The sequence below is a fragment of the Cyprinus carpio genome, chromosome A19 (genome assembly GCF_018340385.1).
Source record: "Cyprinus carpio isolate SPL01 chromosome A19, ASM1834038v1, whole genome shotgun sequence".
Classification (NCBI taxonomy): Eukaryota; Metazoa; Chordata; class Actinopteri; order Cypriniformes; family Cyprinidae; genus Cyprinus; species Cyprinus carpio.
In genome coordinates, this window is record NC_056590.1 from 5,466,256 (window position 1) to 5,485,786 (window position 19,531).

A 19,531-nucleotide genomic window follows, 5' to 3' on the forward strand; every position below is an offset into this window, starting at 1 on the left:
CCCTGCAAGGACAGCAACGCAACTGAAATGTTCCCAAGTCCAGAAACGTAGCGAGGAGATCTGTGAATGAATCCATGTGACATCAGTGGTTCATCCGCAATTATACGAAGCTACGAAAGTACTTTCTGTGCGCAAAAGAAAAAAAACAACAACTTTATTCAACAATTTGTCTCCTCCGCATCACCCTGGTGCCATTTTGGAGAATAACTTCTTGGACCTGTTGCTGTTCAGTGTCAGCTGCGTCATGTGACCTTAAGGATTTAGAGAAGATCTGTAAAGAGGAGTTGATCAAAATCCCTCCTGAGAAGTGTGCAAATCTGTTGACCAACTACAAAAACGTCTTACCTCTGTGCTTGCCAACAAGAGTTTCTGCACCAAGTACTATGTCATGTTTTGCTTGGGGATCAAATACTTATTTCACTCACTGAAATGCAAATCAATTTCTAACCTTTATATAATGTGTTTTTTTTTTTTTCTGGGTTTTTGGTTGTTATTCTGTCTCTATAAGTTACAATAAACCTACTTTAAAAATTACAGACCCTTCATTTCTTTGTAAGTGGGCAAACTTACAAAAACAGCAGGGGATCAAATAAATATTTTCCCCATTGTACATCTACCTGCTTTTAAAAATCAGCTCACAGAACAAACTCAAACACAGCTGAACATGTGACCTGATCATACCGTGTGTGTGTGTGTGTGTGTGTGTGTGTGTGTGTGTGTGTGTGTGTGCAGGAAAGTCCCATATGAGGAGAGGATCTTCAGTGTTCTGCGCTGGCTGCAGTTACCAGAGGATAGACGGTAAATCATCTTCATCATGACCGTCCTTCATCACATCACGTGTCTGAATCTGCAGGATCTGTTTGCTCGGTGTCTTTCTGGTGTTTTTTTTGTTTTTCACTACATTTTATGTTAAATGTTATTAGTTTTTTGTTTTTTGTTTGTGTTTTAGGGTTAGGGTTGCCATTCGTTTACATCCTTGCTACACCATAAAATGATGAAATGAAACTATTAATGGAAAACACATCAGCAAAAAATAAAACACACTTACAGACTGTGGCCCACAAACAGCAGCTTCTGCTTTTAAAGAGGGAACTGCTCCATCGTTCAGGGCAAGCCTTTGTGCGAATCCGGCATCGAACTCGCGTAGATTGAGGAAGCTGTCCTACATAAAACGTGCAGCACAGGGAGCTGTATTGGAAATAGAAATTTCAGGAACTAAGTTAAAAATACATTATTACCATTGTTCCCTAAATGCAGCGTCCCTAAGGAAGCTGAACAAAGAATAACAGCGTTTCGACAGCATGGAAACAACATTCTACTACAACCTCTCCTCCTCTTTTCTAAAACAGCCCAACATGGCCCACCCCCTTTGTTGCAGGTTCCCAGGTGCGGGGTTTATGTAAATTTAAAGTAAAAAAGCTGGTTGTAGTCCCTACCAGCCATGTTGTATCTCCTAAATATCTCCCTTTGCATTGAACTTTGAGCGTCGTAACTTTCGCAGACGTTATTTATGCTCAAACAGCAACATTACACAATAACTAAAGTTAAAAAAGTTAAATCATAATCAAGCTGAAACCAGGAAAAAAAATCTGTCCATGGGGGTCAGAAAATGTCATTTCATTCAGAGCTGAAACAAGGTTATTTATGCTGAGCCTAGTGGCAGATATGCAGCTGTGAATTTCCACTCAAACTCATTCACAAATATCAGAGCAAAGCAAACGATACACAGATGTGAAAACGCTGAATCTGCATGACAGCACATCAGGGAGGTTCATCAGTCAGACTCAGTCTCTGTGTGTGTGTGTGTGTGTGTGTGTGTGTGTGTGTGTGTGTGTGTGTGTGTGTGTGTGTGTGTGTGTGTGTGTGTGTGAGTGTGTGTGAGTGTGTCTGTGTGTTTCAGTGTGTCAGTGTGTGTGTGTGTGTGTGTGTGTGTGTGTGTGTGTGTGTGTGTGTGTGTGTGTTTCTGCTGCTGTAGGCCGGATTTCTTCACTGGAGGAAAGGACACAGTTATGGATCCCCTCAGTGGGAGGGGGAGCAAACTGACCACACACAGTTCAGGACACAAACACTCACTCACACCGTCAGTGGGAGGGGTAACACACACACACACACACACACACAACACACACACACACACAACACATACACACACACACACACATACACTCACTCACACTCCACACACACATACACACACACACACTCACACACACACACACACACACACACACACACACATATACACACACACAGAGAGACACAAACACATTCACACACACTCACACACACACACACACACACACAAAGACACACACACGCACACACACACACACCACACACACACACCACACCACACACACACACACACACCCACACACAAAACACACACATGAAGCAATGTTTTCTTTACTGAAGAAACACTATATTTATAACAGCTAATAATGTTTTTTGTAATTGAGGAGCGGAGAAGAGTGTCTTAGTCTAGCATTTTTTGTAGATAAGAGCTGAATTTTTTATAATATGATATTTTGGCCAATTAACAGAAAAAAACTGTGAGCCCACATAGTGACAGAAAACTGTATAACCTGCAAATTCATGAAAATGTAAATGCGATGCATGCACTGCCTTTGATGTGGCGGTAATGACGGTGGGGGGGGGCATTAGCTGGTCAAAAACTTTGTATTTGATCTTGATTTTGGCGAAATGTTAATAATATGATGACACATGCAACGAACGCAAATAAAATCTGTAGGCCTATACATTTATATGGTTACACTATACAATAAGATTTCATTAGTTAATGTTAGCTTATGTAACTAACATGAGCATACAGTGAACAATATATTTATTACAGTATTTATCAATCTTTGTAGTTTGTTAGTTCACAGTGCATTAACTAATGTTAACAAACACATCTTTTGATGTTAATAATGCATTAGTAAATGTTGAAGTTGATATTAATGAATGCTGCAGAAGTATTGTGCATTCTTAGTTCATGTTAACTACACTAGATAACTAATGTTAACTAATGAACCTTATTGTGAAGCGTTACCATTTATATAAATGTATCTGTGTACAATAAAACCACAGTACCAATAGGACGTTTCGGCTGACAGCAAAAAAAGTATTTTGCCTATGTCACAATATGAGATAAATCCAGCCCTGTACACGATACTGATTTTTGTTGCCAAATTGGTTTGGGACAGTTGTTGAATAAACAACTAAACTGAACTATTATGCCTGTCTATCTGCTGGACTGACAGTTTTATTGATCACTGAGAGAGCATTGACTTGGTATGATGTTGGTTCAATATAAAAATGAAGTTTTTAAAAAATAGCTTAGATGTAGTAAACTTCTTTTGCCATGTTGCTGTAGCTTAGCTTGCTACATTTCACAGGGCTGTAGCTTTAGTGTAGTGGAGCTTGATTTCATTAAGAGTAACTGTTAGCTTAGTGTTTTCTGCGTTGTGTCGAAACGAAAGACAGACTGTGAAAATTCTCGCCATCAGGTCCTCATTTATTCTGGATAACACAAATGGAAATATATGAGGACCCGTGCAGCATATAAACCAGCATGCGGCAGCAATGCACAATGCTGAGAAAGAGAGAAAATTACAGATATTAAAAAAAACTTAAGTAACGAAAAATAATCAATGAAACATCTTAGATCACAATCATACAGATATATCATGTGAATTCATCTGTAACATGAAATACAGCCCTAATTGAATCACTGCAAAAACTTGTGTGACCTACCGCTGTGAAGTCTCATGCAGACTGGAAAGCAGCGAAGTGCGCAACCCCTAAAGTCAGCATGAAAGTCGGCAGGAAACCCCAAATATGGTCATGGCAAGTGGAATCACAAAATCATTTCCTAAATAAACACCTGCTACATTAGCTTACTACATTTCCCAAGTAGCTTGACCAGCACTGCACTTTATGTGTTTATCAGGCATCACAAGTGGGTGACACAGACTCACTGGTGTGTGATGATATTTCTCTCACACTCCTCATCACTTCCTGTTTGTGCTGACATATGGTGACCAGGAGTTGATGACCATCTGATGGCACAAACAAATTTAAAATGCTGATTTATGCTGAGAAAAACACATTCAGCTTCAAAACATCTGCTGATGTGTGTGTGTGTGTGTGTGTGTGTGTGTGTGTGTGTGTGTGTGTGTGTGTGTGTGTGTGCAGCTGATCTTGGCTCTGCAGGGAGTGGACAGAATCATCGGTCAGCTGATGAACGGCCTCAAACAACTCAACCTTCATCAGTGTGTCAACATCATCATCGTCGCCGATCACGGTAACACACACACACATACAATCAGCTGTGAGGAAACACACTGTGTGCAAGTGTGACGTGTACACGTGTGTGTGTGTGTGTGTGTGTGTGTGTGTGTGTGTGTGTGTGTGTGTGCAGGTATGGAGGAGACCAGCTGTGAGCGTAAAGAGGCTCTTCAGAATTTTATAGGTGACGTCAATCATCTGTACGTCAGTGAGGGGCCGTTTGGACGAATCAGAGCGAAAAACACAACACATACCTGTAAGTCAAACACACACACACAGTTTAGAACATCCCTAGTGAGTGATGTGTGTGAATAACTAGTGTGTGTGTGTGTGTGTGTGTGTGTGTGTTTGACAGTGGACGCAGCTGGACTCGTGGCAAACATGTCGGTAAGAGTCACTGCATACTACAGTACACACTACACACTTCCTGCTGTTGTTTAGGGACAGTATTCAGATCAAGGTTATAATTATTAAGTAAAACAACGGTTGTAAATTGAAAAAAAGCTGGGGGGAAAACAATAGAAATATTAGATACAAAATTAAACTTATTTCAGTTAGTTGCTAAAGCAACGTTTCTTATTTTCATTTATGATGAAGCACTAAAATTTCTAACTGGAAATAGAATAAATAAAAACCAAGACCAAAATACAAATAAATTAAACCTAAATAATAATATTAAAGTAATGACAAAAGCACAGAACAAAAGGAATAATTGAATTCAATAAATAGAATTTTCAGTTTCATAACTGATGAGTTTTGCAACATTAACACTAATTTTGCTGTTCACTGTAAAGCTGCTTTGACACAATCTTTACAGTATAATGTGCTGTAGGAATAAAGGTGAAATGACACAGTGACACATAGGGTGTAGTGATTTATATTTAGTGGAAAAATGCTGTAATTATAAGATGTTGAAATGCCAGCTCATTCATTACACTAACTCATGAGTCAGTCAGTTTTAGTCCAATGTGATGACATGTAGCATTTACCAGAAAAAGAATCTTTCCACTCATTACTTTCACAGTGTGTTGTGTGTGCAGTATTATGTGTGTGTGCTACATGTGTGTTATGTGAATGTAACATGTGTGTTACATGTATGTTACATGTGTGATATGTGTGTGTTTTATGTGTGTTACGTGTGTATTATATTTGTGTTAAGTGTGTTACATGTGTGTTACGTGTATGTAACATGTGTGATATGTGTGTTTTACATGTGTAACATGTGTGTTACATGTGTGTTACGTGTATGTTACATGTGTGATATGTGTGTTTTACATGTGTAACATGTGTGTTACATGTGTGTTACGTGTATGTTACATGTGTGATATGTGTGTGTTTTACGTGTGTTACGTGTGTGTTACGTGTGTGTTACGTGTGTATTATATTTGTGTTAAGTGTATTATATGTGTGTTACGTGTATTTTACATGTGTGATATGGGTGTGTTTTACGTGTGTTACATGTGTGTTACGTGTGTATTATATTTGTTTTAAGTGTGTTATATGTGTGTTACGTGTATGTTACGTGTGATATGTGTGTTTTACATGTGTAACGTGTGTGTTACATGTGTGTTATGTGTGTGTTATATGTGTTATATGTGTGTGTTACGTGTGTGTTACGTGTGTATTATATTTGTTTTAAGTGTGTTATATGTGTGTTACGTGTATGTTACGAGTGATACGTGTTGTGTGTGTAACATGTGTGTTACATGTGTGTTACGTGTATGTTACATGTGTGATATGTGTGTGTTTTACATGTGTTACATGTGTGTTATGTGCATGTTACATGTGTGTTATGTGTGTGTTATATGTGTTACTTGTGTGTGTTATATGTGTTACGTGTGTGTTACGTGTATTACATGTGTGTTTCGTGTGTGTTACATCTGTGTTACATGTGTGTTATTGGCTGCTGTTGTTCAGTGTAAGTGGCCGGAGCAGCAGATCAAGCCCTACCTGAAACATCACCTGCCCAAACGTTTCCATTACGCCAGCAACAGACGCATCGAAGACGTCAGTGTCCTGGTGAACCCGCGCTGGCTTTTTGAGAGGTACCACACACACAGACACACTCATGTTATGTACACTAGCACATGTTCTGATGGTGTGTATGTGTGTGTGTGTGTGTGTGTGTGTTGCTGCAGATATCCTGGGTCTCTCACGTTCTGCTCAGGAGGAAATCATGGATATGATAATGACATCTACAGCATGCAGGTGTGTGTGTGTGTGTGTGTGTGTGTGTGTGTGTGTGTGTGTGTTGTTGTTGACACAAAATTTTGCACAGATTTTTGCTCTGATGTGCAGTTTGAACAAGTTACTCTGTCTCTCTCAGGCCTTGTTTCTCAGTTTAGGACCAAAATTTCACTTTCAGACAGAAGTGGAGCCGTTTTCCAACATTGAGCTGTACAACCTCATGTGTGGTACGAAACCCACAAAACACATCTGAGTTTATTTTTAGAGCACAACCGAAGCTGATCTAAAGTGCTTTACAGTAGGGAATAAAGTAGCATCATAAAGTAAATATAGAAGGTGAACACACAGCACATCCAACACACATCTAACCAGTCAGTCTGTTCCTCTCTCTCCCTGTCAGACGTGCTGGAAATTAATCCATACCACAATAACGGGACTCACGGGAGTCTGAACCACCTGCTGCGGATGCCGTTTTACAGCCCCAGTCACCCGACAGAGCAGAGCAGCCCGGAGCAGTGCCCGATCACCAGCCTGAAGCCCACACACACACTGGGCTGCAGCTGCACTGCACTGGTACGCACACACACACACACACACACACACACACATACTTGCATTTGTGGTTTACGGGGACTCTCCATAGGCGTAATGGTTTTTATACTGTATAAAATGTATTTTCTATTGCCCTACACCAACCCTACACCTAACCCTACCCCTTACAGAAAACTTTCTGCATTTTCCCTACACCTAGCCCTACCCCTTACAGAAAACTTTCTGCATTTTAGTACACTTTAATTTTTTGTGGTTTATGTTCTTCTGTTTAAATGTAATAACTGCACTGTTCCCATGAGTTAGTTGGTGTATACTCAGGTGTAGGTCCCCACCAGTGTAGAAAAACCACACGCACACACACGACACACTCCACGCACACACACACACACACACAACACACACACACAACCACAACAGACTCTGACTCTCTCTCTCACTCTCACACACAACCACACACATCAGCAGATGTTTTGAAGCTGAATGTGTTTTTCTCAGCATAAATCAGCATTTTAAATTTGTTTGTGCCATCAGATGGTCATCTGTATATATATACATTTTTTTTTTCAGCCTTCCGTTAATGAAAATACATTTTAGTAGTTTTAGTTGTAGTTAACAATAATAACAACTGCTCTGCTAATATTGCTCTGTGTGTTTTATGTATGTTAATTTATCTATGTGTGTTTTTTTTATGAATGTGAGTTAAATGAACGTATGAGTCTGACAATAGCATTATTTTTTGTAAAAAAACGAGACAAAAATTTTTTTATTTTATTGACATTTAGGGGGGAAAAATTATGAGGGAAATCTATTGAGATTTAGTGTGGGACGTTTTTGGGAGGTATGATGTCAGAACGAATCTCCGCCGTGGTTATGATGTGAAAAAAATAGTAGCAAACTAATGGCAGCTACATTTGCCGTTATTCTACAGTGTACCTACTGTAATCTGCAACAACAACTTATTACTGTAAAAAATATTACAGTAACATGCCGTAGAAAATATAAGCTTTACAGTATAATACAGTTAGTTTAGTATTCCTACTGTAATTTCATAGGCTCTTTATTACTGTAAAATGTATTAAAGTACTGTAAAATGTGATCTTAACATTGTAACACTGCTAGAAGCTAAAGATTTCAAATTTACATTTTACAATTAAATACAACGAGCTCTGTGATGAAGCTTTGTTGGATGCCATCGCATGACGTGGCTTTCAATACTGATCATCCAAACTCCAATTGTGACTTTGTCACCAGCAACTGATGCAGACAACAATTAGAGTTAATGTTCAGAAACAGTATAAAATATGGATATCAGCCTATACATGCCATCCATACCGATGCTGGCAGCTCACAGGCAGGGCAAAAATAAGGTCTTTAATTCTGCGTCTTATTTTTCTTTCTCTTGTTAATAAAATATTGTAGATCAGTCATTTTAAACCTGCATGAGTGTACACCTCTGTACTGTTGATAGGAGTTGAGTCATGGTTGTGCTCAGATGAGTTATGAGCTGGCTCAAGCAACAACGACACACGTCTGATGAAACGCTACTGTATTATACCGTAAGACTGAACCGTAGCTTGCTGCTAACATTTTGCTATCATCATTTACAGTATTTAACTGTATTGACATAGAATGGTACATTACTGTAGAAAATACCCTGTATTTTTACAGCAATTTTTTAGTGCACTGCTCTAGCCGGCGGGACATAAGCTAGCATACACTTTCGGCACATCACATAAAACGTTCAAAAATGTCAATATCTGGGAGTAAGAGAAGAGCAGACGTGGATAAATTTGAAAAGAGAACTCAACTCAAGAGAGCGCACACACACACACAGAAAACACACTCGGTTACGAGTAAACAGGAGAATATCGGATGTGTGTAAGTGTCATTAATGTTAATCAAGCTACAAAAGAAAGAGAGAAAGTCACTCACTGCTCTTGACTGAATGACTTTAGTAACCCTAATAAGGATTAATCTAAATTTATTTTATGAATAAATATGTCTGCTTGAAAGAATGAAGAATGTGGTAAATTGTTGAATATTATATAGCCACTGGTATTTAATTGAAAGGAGAAGTGGTTTTATTTCATTTTAATATAAAGGAATGTTGTGTGTCACAGCAGTGAAATCTGTGTCGATATTGTATGATAAAACCTTAATATCAAACCTATATAATAACTTTAGGAAATTTTTGAGAAATGCTCAAGAAATTCATTACACTCTAACTAAATCCGATGTTCATCGTCTAAAACTATAGACTAAACCTCAGATGACTAAAATATGACTAAAACTAAATGCCATTTTAGTCAAAAGACTATGACTAAGACTAAGTCCAAATTTGCTGTCAGAATTAACTGGATGAGTGTTGAGTTCCTGAAACTCTTTCTCACACACACACTCCTGTTCCATAGTAGCTGGTTTCGTTCATTCACATGGCACGTGAGTGTTGACTGTGTGACGCATAGCAGAAGTTCGTGACATTCTTCAAACTTAAAGCCTTTACCAACAGTCTTCTATATATATACATATATATAGATATAGATATAGACTTCTGTGGAAGTTCACATGCTGCTGTGAACTGTTGACTGTTATTCCAGGCATTCCTGTAGATTAAATAGCAGTTGCAACATCAAAATCATGGGTTTGATTTCCAGGTAATGCATGAACTGACCAAATGTTAACCATGAATGCAGTGTAAGTCGATTTGAATAACAGCATCTGCCACGTGCATCAATGTAAATGATTTGGTCCATTACACCGGCTTATTTACATTTACACTGATGTGTTTGGCAGATCTTTTCAGTTCCCTAGGAATCAAACCCATGACGCTGGTGTTTCTCCTCTGAACACCTGCTGGTGGGGAAAGTTTGGTGTGTGGAAAATCAGGAAGTGACCGTGTAAGATTGGGCAGCACTTATCAAACTCGTGTCAGCGTGTAGGAGTACTTTTGAGATAACAGTGAATTTACATAATGTTGAAAGCTGTGAGAATCAGGATTATTTAGACCAGAGCTGATAAAGTTCAGCAGGAAGTCTGTGTCATTCACCTGCTAAACAGCTGACCATAACAGACTCTGTGTGTGTGTGTGTGTGTGTGTGTGTGTGTGTGTGTGTGTGTGTGTGTGTGTGTGTGTGTGTGTGTGTGTGTGTGTGTGTGTGTGTGTGAGAGAGAGAGAGATTTCTATTTCTAATAAATTCTGTTATTTTGAACTTTCTATTTTTCTGAGAATCCTGAAAAATAAAATCTATCACGGTTTCCACAAAAATATCGTTCAGCACAACTGTTTTCAACATTGATAATAATCAGAAAAGTTTCTTGAGCAGTAAATCATCATATTAGAATGATTTCTGAAGATCATGTGACACTGAAGACTGGAGTAATGATGCTGAAAATACAGCTGCACATCACAGAAATAAATTACACTTTAACAGAGATTCACATAGAAAACAGCTGTTTTAAATTGTAATAATATTTCTCAATTTCTACTGTATTTTTGATCAAATAAATGCAGCCTTGATGAGCAGAAGAGACTTCTTTCAAGCACTTTAAAAAATCTTAATTATTTCAAACACTTGAATGATAGAGTATACAGTGTCTAGAGTGAGTTTGTCACTTCAAAAACTGACCACGTTTAAAAACTGATCATTTTTTTGCATCCCTGTTGTATGTACAGTACATATACTCATGTGTTTGTGTGTGTGTGTGTGTGTGTGTGTTTTTGTTTGTTTTTGTATTTGCAGTGAGTGTGATAATGTACATGTTGTTCGGCCGTCCGCGGGTTCTGCAGTCCGATGCTAAATACTGTGTCCTGCATCAACATGGATTCATTACAGCCTACAGCACACGCACCCACATGCCTGTCTGGAGCTCCTTCACTCTCAACAAAACCGTGAGACGCACACACACATATGCATACACACATACACATACTGCAACAGTGGCATAGCAACACCCTAGCAACCAGCCAGGACATGCTAACATGTGACTCACGTCTTCAGATGAATATGCTCAGATCTGGTTGTAATGACAAACTGAACATGTGTGTTTGTAGGCTGAAAGTTCTCCGGTCTTCTCAGATTGTCTCCGGGCAGACATCAGGATCCCAGCCAATCAGAGCGCGACATGTGACCAGTTCAACAATGCTGGCAACATCACACACGCCTTCCTGTTCCCACCCAGTGAGTGTGTGTGTGTGTGTGTGTGGTTAATTTATTTGATTGTTTTTAATTTGTATGTTTTAGTTGTTTTATGTAAATTTTATTATTTTATGTACAGTATATTATTTTAATATTCATATATTAATATAGCTATAACTCTGGGATGTACTTAAAATACATAAGTAAACATGTATTTAATAATTTTCTGGAGAGAAAAAAAAATTCATTTTTCAGTTACATTAAGCTGTATAACGTCTCGGTTACGTATGGTAACTCTCATTCCCTGAAGGAGGGAATGGAGACGCCACGTCGGTGACCGACTAATTGGGATATCGCTTCGATAGACCAATCTACTTCGAGTGTAAACTAAACGAGCCAATGCACATTGGCATGCAATTAATGCATCCAGCTGCCGCTGATCACAGCCTGAGTATAATAAGGCAGCAGGTGCAATGCATACCAGGTTTTCGCTGAGGAGCCGAACCGGGGACTCAGCAGCTCAGTGATGGTACCGCAACCGTGGCGACGGGACGTGACATCTCCATTCCCTCCTTCAGGGAACGAGGGATACCAAACATAACCGAGACGTTCCCTTTCAGTCGGTCACTCTCGACGTTAGGGCTGGGCGATATGGAGCAAAAAATATATCTCGATATATGGAACGAGGGATACCAAACATAACCGAGACGTTCCCAAAACTACTGTAATGTAACAAAAATGCCAAATATTACATGTTTAGGGCCCTATGAAATTTTTTATTTTTTTTTTTTTTTTTTTGTTATATTTTTGTTTTATTGTTTGTTTATTCTGTTTTAATTATTTAAATGCATAAAAACAACTTAATTTGTTAAATTTTTTTCTTAAAATAGCCTTATGTGAAATGTTTTTTCCCCACTGAAATTCTGTGTATTCACATTTTTCTGGTTATCAAAAGAAGGCATAAAACATTCATTTAATTTATCTTTTAATTATTGAAAATTAAGCAAACTTTATTTTTTGGTAAACAAAGGGGATTTACTAGAAAAAATAATACATGGAAGAAATGTTGTGTGATTATTCCTTAAATAATGTTCGTTTCATTTTAATATTAGTAGTAGTAGTAGTAGGCTATGTACATTCTGCTGAACAATAGGCTAGTAATAGATTTCTGGCAAATACTTTTATTTTGACGGGTTTACCGTTACAGTTCTGTGTATGTGATACGACGCTAGTTTTACTGAAATCAAATGGTCAGATGCTCATGAAGTGACTCTCAGTGCAGTTCTGGAGATGTTGTTCACGTGTTCACATCCTCATTTAGTGAGAAGACAGACGCTGAAATCACCGCGAGCGTCACGCGCGCTTCAGTGCGTGTAATAAAACGAAGAAGCACGTCTAAGCCATTCATTAACACAGACATAAAGGATTCATATTTAAATAGACTTTTCCGGCTTAATATTTACAGATATTAGTCTATATCGCGATTTGATGTGAGTGCAATGACCTACTTTTGATTAATTCATTTAAAATTTGACAAATTCCTTGACATTCCACCTTAAACTCTACATTCCGTTTTTATGACTGGATTCCGCGATTCCGTCCGCATTTTCTGCATCGTGGAAATCATAGGGCCCTACAGTAGACATCTGCCTGCTGTTCGCCCGACGCCTTAAAACCGAGGTATCTCCATATAATGGAGCCAAACCGTACAAGCGGGACCAGCAGAACCACAGCCGTACCTGCAGTGGGGCAGCGAGGTGGAACACAGGGACCCTACTCGGGTGGCTTGAGAGCGGACCGGAGAGGGGTGTGAGTGTGGGGTGCAAGGCTCACCTGGTTCCACAGGTTGGCAGAGGGTGGGTGAGTAGGGCCTTCGTTGATGGTCTTGAACCACCCGCTGCTGCCATCTGGCGAAGGAGGAGGATGAGTGAGGTCCAGTGCTTGGCCGTCCGCAACTCTCCGTGCCCTCCTGGGACCCAGAGATAGAGAAAACCGCTCTCTCTTCGACATATCCAGATTCTCCACCCGGCCCTCCTCCAGGGGAGGGAGAGGTGCTTTCACCATCCCCCAGAAAGCAGCTACCTCTCTCTGGGTCGCCCGTCCCGGGGCCTCTTGCTCTTCCACTCACCGCCATGTTTGACAGGGGCCAGAACGGGTGGGGTGGCCTGCCTACGCCCAGCTCTACGGCGCCACTTGCTGGAGGCTGCTGCGGATGTGGCGCGGATGTGGCGCGGGAGTGGGGGTGGACGCAGGGGGCCGCCCTCGGCGACGAGCAGGCTGGGGCGCTGCAACCGGCGGATGGGTGGAGGGAGCAGCTGCCCGCCGGGCAGAAGGTTGGACCGCCTCAGTCTGCTCCCGTGCAGCCGAGAACTGCTGGGCAAGGTTCTCGACCACGTCACCGAAGGTGATGGTCTAGGGGATGGTGTGGGATTAAGGGGCTTTTATTTGTTGGCTCTTTGTCGTTTTAACTCATTTAGAGTTGGCGATAGTTGGCGATAATGGTGGACATAAGTGGACATCACATGTCCCAGAGAACGCGCGGTGACCTTCGTCGCTCGGAGCATGAGGTCAGTGGCGGTTCTGAGTTCTTTCAGAACTTCTGGATCGTCACCACCCTCGTGCAGGTCCTTCAGTGCCTTGACCTTGTGCACCTGCAGTAACGCCACAGCGTGTAAGGCGGAAGCAGCTTCCCCGCAAGCCATTTAGGCACTGTCAGTTAGACCAGACGAATGCCTATAGGCCCGGGAAGGAAGCACCGGGTCTCCCCGCCAGCAGGAGGCAGACTAAGGACACAATTGCATCGCTACCGCCCACTCCACTAGGGGAATCACCGAATATCCCTTTGCTGCACTGCCATCGAGGGTGGTGAGGGAGGAGGAGCCCACCGGCCGGTTTCTGGCAGTAAAAGGTGCCATGCACGACCTGGTGAGCTCATCATGCACTTCAGGGAAGAAATGCACCAGGGTGGGGCGCTGAGAACCAGCGCGAGCCACCTTGAGAAACCAATCATCCTGCCTCGAGGGCTCGGGACGCGGTGGAGATTTCCACTCGAGCCCTACTCTCTCAGCGGCCCGGGAAAGCATATCTGTCATCTCCAGATCCAATTCAGGCTTTGCCACCATCCCGGAGGGCGGCAGCGCAGCCGAATCTTCATCGGACAGCTCTCCCTCCAATGCTGAGATCGACATCTGGTTGAGGGGAGGCCCACTGGATACCACTGGTATGCTCTTTGAAGAGGGCCCAGCTCGTTCTGTGGGTTACTCCACTGGATCGGAGATGCAAGAGGAGTGATGGTCCCCAGAGGGTGGTTCCCTGTGGGGTTTGCCACCACTGTAATCCTCAAACCGCCCGCGCTACTGCTGACAGTGGTTCTTGTCTGTCGGCCGCCAGAACGAGCTCCAGATCGCGGCAGTATATTTGTATAATATTTTATTATAGTTTTAGTTAACAATAAAACCCAATAAAAAAGTAAAGTTGTGTGTGTTTAATGTGTTTGTGTTTTCAGATCTGAACCACACGTCTGAAGATCAGTTTGACGCTCTGACACTTGGAAACGTGGTGCCCGTCTTCCCACAGTTCAAGAGTGAGTGTTTGAGTTGTGAGTTTATTAATTGTAAGTGTTTGTTTGTTTGTTTGGATAATGAGTGTTTTAATCGTGAGTGTTTGTTTGAGTTGTGAGTTTTTAAATATGGTGTTTAAGTCATGAGTATATGAGTCATGAGTATTTATGTGGTGTTTGAATAGTGAATATTTGAGTTGTGAGTGTTTGAATCGTGAGTGTTTGAGTTGTGAATGTTTGAATTGTGAATCTTTGAGTCGTGAGTGTTTATATGTGGTATATGAATCATGAGTGTTTGAATCATGAGTGTTTATATGTGGTATATGAATCGTGAGTGTTTGAGTCATGAGTGTTTGAACCGTGAGTGTTTATATGTGGTATATGAATTGTGAGTGTTTGAGTCATGAGTGTTTATATGTGGTATATGAATCGTGAGTGTTTGAGTCATGAGTGTTTGAATTGTGAGTGTTTATATGTGGTATATGAATCATGATTGTTTATATGTGGTATATGAATCATGATTGTTTATATGTGGTATATGAATCGTGAGTGTTTGAGTTGTGAGTTTTTATATGTGGTATATCAATCGTGAGTGTTTATATGTGGTATATGAATCGTGAGTGTTTGAGTCATGAGTTTTTATATGTCGTATATGAATCGTGAGTGTTTGAGTCATGAGTGTTTGAAACGTTAGTGTTTATATGTGGTATATGAATCGTGAGTGTTTGAGTCATGAGTGATTGAGTCGTGAGTTTTTATATGTGGTATATGTATCGTGAGTGTTTGAGTCATGAGTGTTTGAATTGTGAGTGTTTATATGTGGTATATGTATCGTGAGTGTTTGAGTCATGAGTGTTTTAATCATGAGTGTTTATATGTGGTATATGTATCGTGAGTGTTTGAGTCGTGAGTTTTTATATGTCGTATATGAATCGTGAGTGTTTGAGTCATGAGTGTTTGAAACGTTAGTGTTTATATGTGGTATATGTATCGTGAGTGTTTGAATCATGAGTGTTTGAAACGTTAGTGTTTATATGTGGTATATGTATCGTGAGTGTTTGAATCATGAGTGTTTGAAACGTTAGTGTTTATCTGTGGTATATGAATCGTGAGTGTTTGAGTCATGAGTGATTGAGTCGTGAGTGTTTATATATGGTATATGAATCATGAGTGTTTGAATTGTAAATGTTTGATTCATGAGTGTTTATACTATATGTGGTGTATGAACCATGTGTGTTTGAATCGTAAGTGTTTGAATACTAGGTTTTTGTTTGAATTGTGAGTATTTGAATCATGAGTGTTTATATGTGGTGTGTGAACTAGTGGTTGAACAGATCGTAGTTGATCCGTGATCCATACGTACCAAGCCCCACGGTTCGGCACGCATGTGATCGGCGGATTAATTGCAAAATTTAACCATAATAGAGTATAAGTTTATAATTTGTTCGTATTTACACAAGCAAGCGAATTTTAAACAATTCCAGTGAGAAAAGGCAAAAGGGAACTCGATTCAGATAGTGCGAACACCGAACTGAATCCTCTGAACAGACACATACACATAAAATTATGACAAAATAGCCATCTCATTAATCATTCAGGTAAACGCATTCAGTTATGTCTCAAGTGAATGAAACAGCTGAGAAAGAAATCAGATGTGATGTGTATCATTGTATCAGATCTGTGCGTCAGGTCTTAAAGGGACAGCAGCCTATAAATACTGCTGCTGTCATTAATGATCATCAAACAACAAAACAGCTGTGGTAAAAAATACAAATTTCATTTATACACTCTGCAGTTTTATTTTCCCTAATTATTACATTTCTGTATTTGAATACTACCAACCTTATTTTAATTGTAACATATTCTGTTGTATTTATCTATGCTTGTAATATGTGTATTTGTTCTTATTTTTACTGCCTGTTCTCTTGTCTCTTTAATCATGTTTAAACTTTCTTAGTTAATCTAGTAGCATTTGCTGTGGTATCAAAGATGTACTTCACTTTAAGTAATAAATGGAAACCAAGTTAAATTAAAATGTTTTTCTTTTGTTGCTGATCAGAAAAAAAAGATCCAATTCATGGGTCAAAAACCATAATGTGATCCGAACTGTGAGATTTGTGATCCGTTGAACCACTAATGTGAACCATGTCTGTCTGAATCATGAGTGTTTTTAATATTAAATGTTTGTTTGGGTTGTGAGTATTTGAATCATGAGTGTTTGATTTACAAGTGTCTGAGCCGTGAACCTTTGAGTCATGAGCATTTGAGTCATGAGTGTTTATCTGATGTTTTCTTGTGGATATGGTTACTGATCGTGTGTGTTTGTGCAGGACTCTGGCAGTATTTTCAGGAGGTTCTGCTGATCAAATACGCATCTCAGTATAACGGTATTAACGTGGTTACCGGACCAGTGTATGACTACAACTTTGATGGACACTTTGACTCTCCAGAGCAGATCCAGGAGTGCGTTTTCCTGTATTCCTGATTTTACCAACCTACATTTTTTTCTTTTTCCATAATCTGTTACTTTCCAGTGTGATTTTGGTATTATTTATATTTATATTTATATTTATATTTATATTTATATTTATATTTATATTTTTTTCTTATAACTGTTTTGATTTAGCTTTGATTTTTACATTATCATATTATTTTATTTACATTTTTTGTAACTTTGATATGTGACATGTTTTATTTTGTAATTTTCAGGTTCGTTGCAGGTTCATCTATTCCTGTTCCCACTCATTATTTTGTGGTCCTGACGAGCTGTAAGAATGACACACAGACGGTGAGCGAGTGTTCTGCTGAACTTCAGACGGTTTCCTTCCTGCTTCCGCACAGGAGTGACAACAAGGAGAGCTGCGCTGTGAGTGTCACACTCTCACTTCCTGTTCCTGCAGCGCTTCATGTCACTGTCACACACATCTGAAAGCATGACTTCTGTGGTTTCTCTGAATCCATCCTCACTCATATCCTTCCATTTGGTTCTTTTTGGTGAATCAGTGTAAGTCACAGTCAGAATGATTCAGTATGTTCAAGTCTTTATTCACATCATCGGTCAAACTTTCTCTGATGTCATGTCACATTTTAGTAATGTTCAACTAAATAAGTGTAGGAACTTTTACTGTTTGATACCACATCATATTAGTACCTTAAAATATCATTCATGTTTTCATTTTATATATATATATATATATATATATATATATACTATATATATATATATATATCACACACACACAAACACATATAAGATGTTTTGGCTTAATGTTTTTTACAGTTGTTTCTTCTGCTCATCAAGGCTGCATTTATTTGATCAAAAATACAGGAAGAATGTAATATTGTGAAATATTATTATGATGTAAAATAAAGTTTTTCTATTTTAATATACATTAAAATCTAATGTATTCCTGTGATGCGCAGCTGTATTTTCAGCATCATTACTCCAGTCTTCAGTGTCACATGATCTTCAGAAATCATTCTAATATGATGATTTATTATCACTGTTGAAACTGTTGTGCTGCTTCATTTTTTTTTTTTTTTTTTTTAATTTTTGGATAATTCTAATAATAAATCAGCATATTAGAATGATTTCTGAAGATTCATGTGACACTTTACACTGCAGTAATGGCTGATGGAAATTCAGCTTTGATCACAGAAATAAATTATATTTTAAAGGATATTAAAATAGAAAGCATTATTACATATAGTGACATTACGCTGTAAAACTAGCATCTTCGTTGTTTTATTTATGCATATTAATTTAATTTATATAAATCATATAATTCATTAATTATATTTATTATAGACAATCCATCAATTTTTATTCAATAAAAAATATAAAATATAAAATATTGATTATTTAAGGATTATTTAATAATGTATTATTTGTTTTATTTCATTTTTCAGTTACATTAAGCTGTAAAACTAATAACCTCTGTTGTATTTATGCAAATTAATTTAAACAATACACATTATACAATTCATTGATATTTTCCATTTATTTATTTTATACAATTCATTTATATTTAAAAACTAACAGCTTTGCTGATTTATTTATGCATATCAATTTAATTTATATAAATTATACAGTTAATTCATATTTGTTATGAATTATTTATTTATTAAGTAGAAATTAATTTTAATAGATTTTTATTTATTCAGTATTATTTTTATATAATTTTCAGTGACGGTGATTAAGCTGAGAAACTAACTACTTCTAAATATTTTTATTTGTACATAGAGTAAAAAGTAAATGTGGGAAAAATAATGAAAACAACGAATAAACGTTTGTTTTTCTTTTGACGTTAAGCTGTAAAATGAACATCTTCGCCATTTAATTTATGCATATTCATTTAAATTATATAAATTATACAATTTGATACAAATGTTTAATATTAAAACCAAATCTTTTCATAATCATAGATTTCATAATCATCGATATCACTACAAAATGAATGCCCTGTTGTGACGCAAAGAACATTATTGTCATGATTTCCCATAAAGCTATTTTGAAACAGTGCGTAATGGGAAATACAATACAAATACAGGTAAATATGACTCGAATTGATTGCGACAATGGCACAGGCGTGTCCCATGAGGCTCGTCAACAGAACAAAGAGATTGGTCATCGTCCATTGTTCTGGTTTCAGCTGCTTCTGTATTTTGTTTCAGACTTGAATGTGTGACATGAACGGTGACGCTTTCTGTAAACGGAAGTTTAATTAATGAAACAATGAAGCTTTATGCGACACAGACACATGAGAAACTGTTCGTGTGTTTGTGTGCAGGACGATCAGCCGGAGTC

General features: G+C 38.6%; 1 protein-coding gene across 1 annotated transcript in view; it reads left to right on the plus strand.

The window, feature by feature from the left end:
• LOC109073409 (venom phosphodiesterase CdcPDE) overlaps positions 1-19,531 on the plus strand; it is a 35,619-nt gene that overhangs the window by 15,472 nt on the left and 616 nt on the right. The window contains exons 11-25 of the mRNA XM_042775893.1: positions 733-798; positions 1,976-2,093; positions 4,141-4,306; positions 4,424-4,546; positions 4,646-4,677; positions 6,208-6,335; positions 6,429-6,498; positions 6,617-6,704; positions 6,878-7,099; positions 10,770-10,918; positions 11,081-11,207; positions 14,671-14,748; positions 17,055-17,187; positions 17,434-17,590; positions 19,515-19,531. The exon at positions 19,515-19,531 is cut by the window's right edge and continues 616 nt beyond it. Coding sequence (XP_042631827.1) covers positions 733-798; positions 1,976-2,093; positions 4,141-4,306; positions 4,424-4,546; positions 4,646-4,677; positions 6,208-6,335; positions 6,429-6,498; positions 6,617-6,704; positions 6,878-7,099; positions 10,770-10,918; positions 11,081-11,207; positions 14,671-14,748; positions 17,055-17,187; positions 17,434-17,590; positions 19,515-19,531 — 1,674 coding nt within the window. The remainder of the gene's footprint in view (positions 1-732; positions 799-1,975; positions 2,094-4,140; positions 4,307-4,423; positions 4,547-4,645; positions 4,678-6,207; positions 6,336-6,428; positions 6,499-6,616; positions 6,705-6,877; positions 7,100-10,769; positions 10,919-11,080; positions 11,208-14,670; positions 14,749-17,054; positions 17,188-17,433; positions 17,591-19,514) is intronic.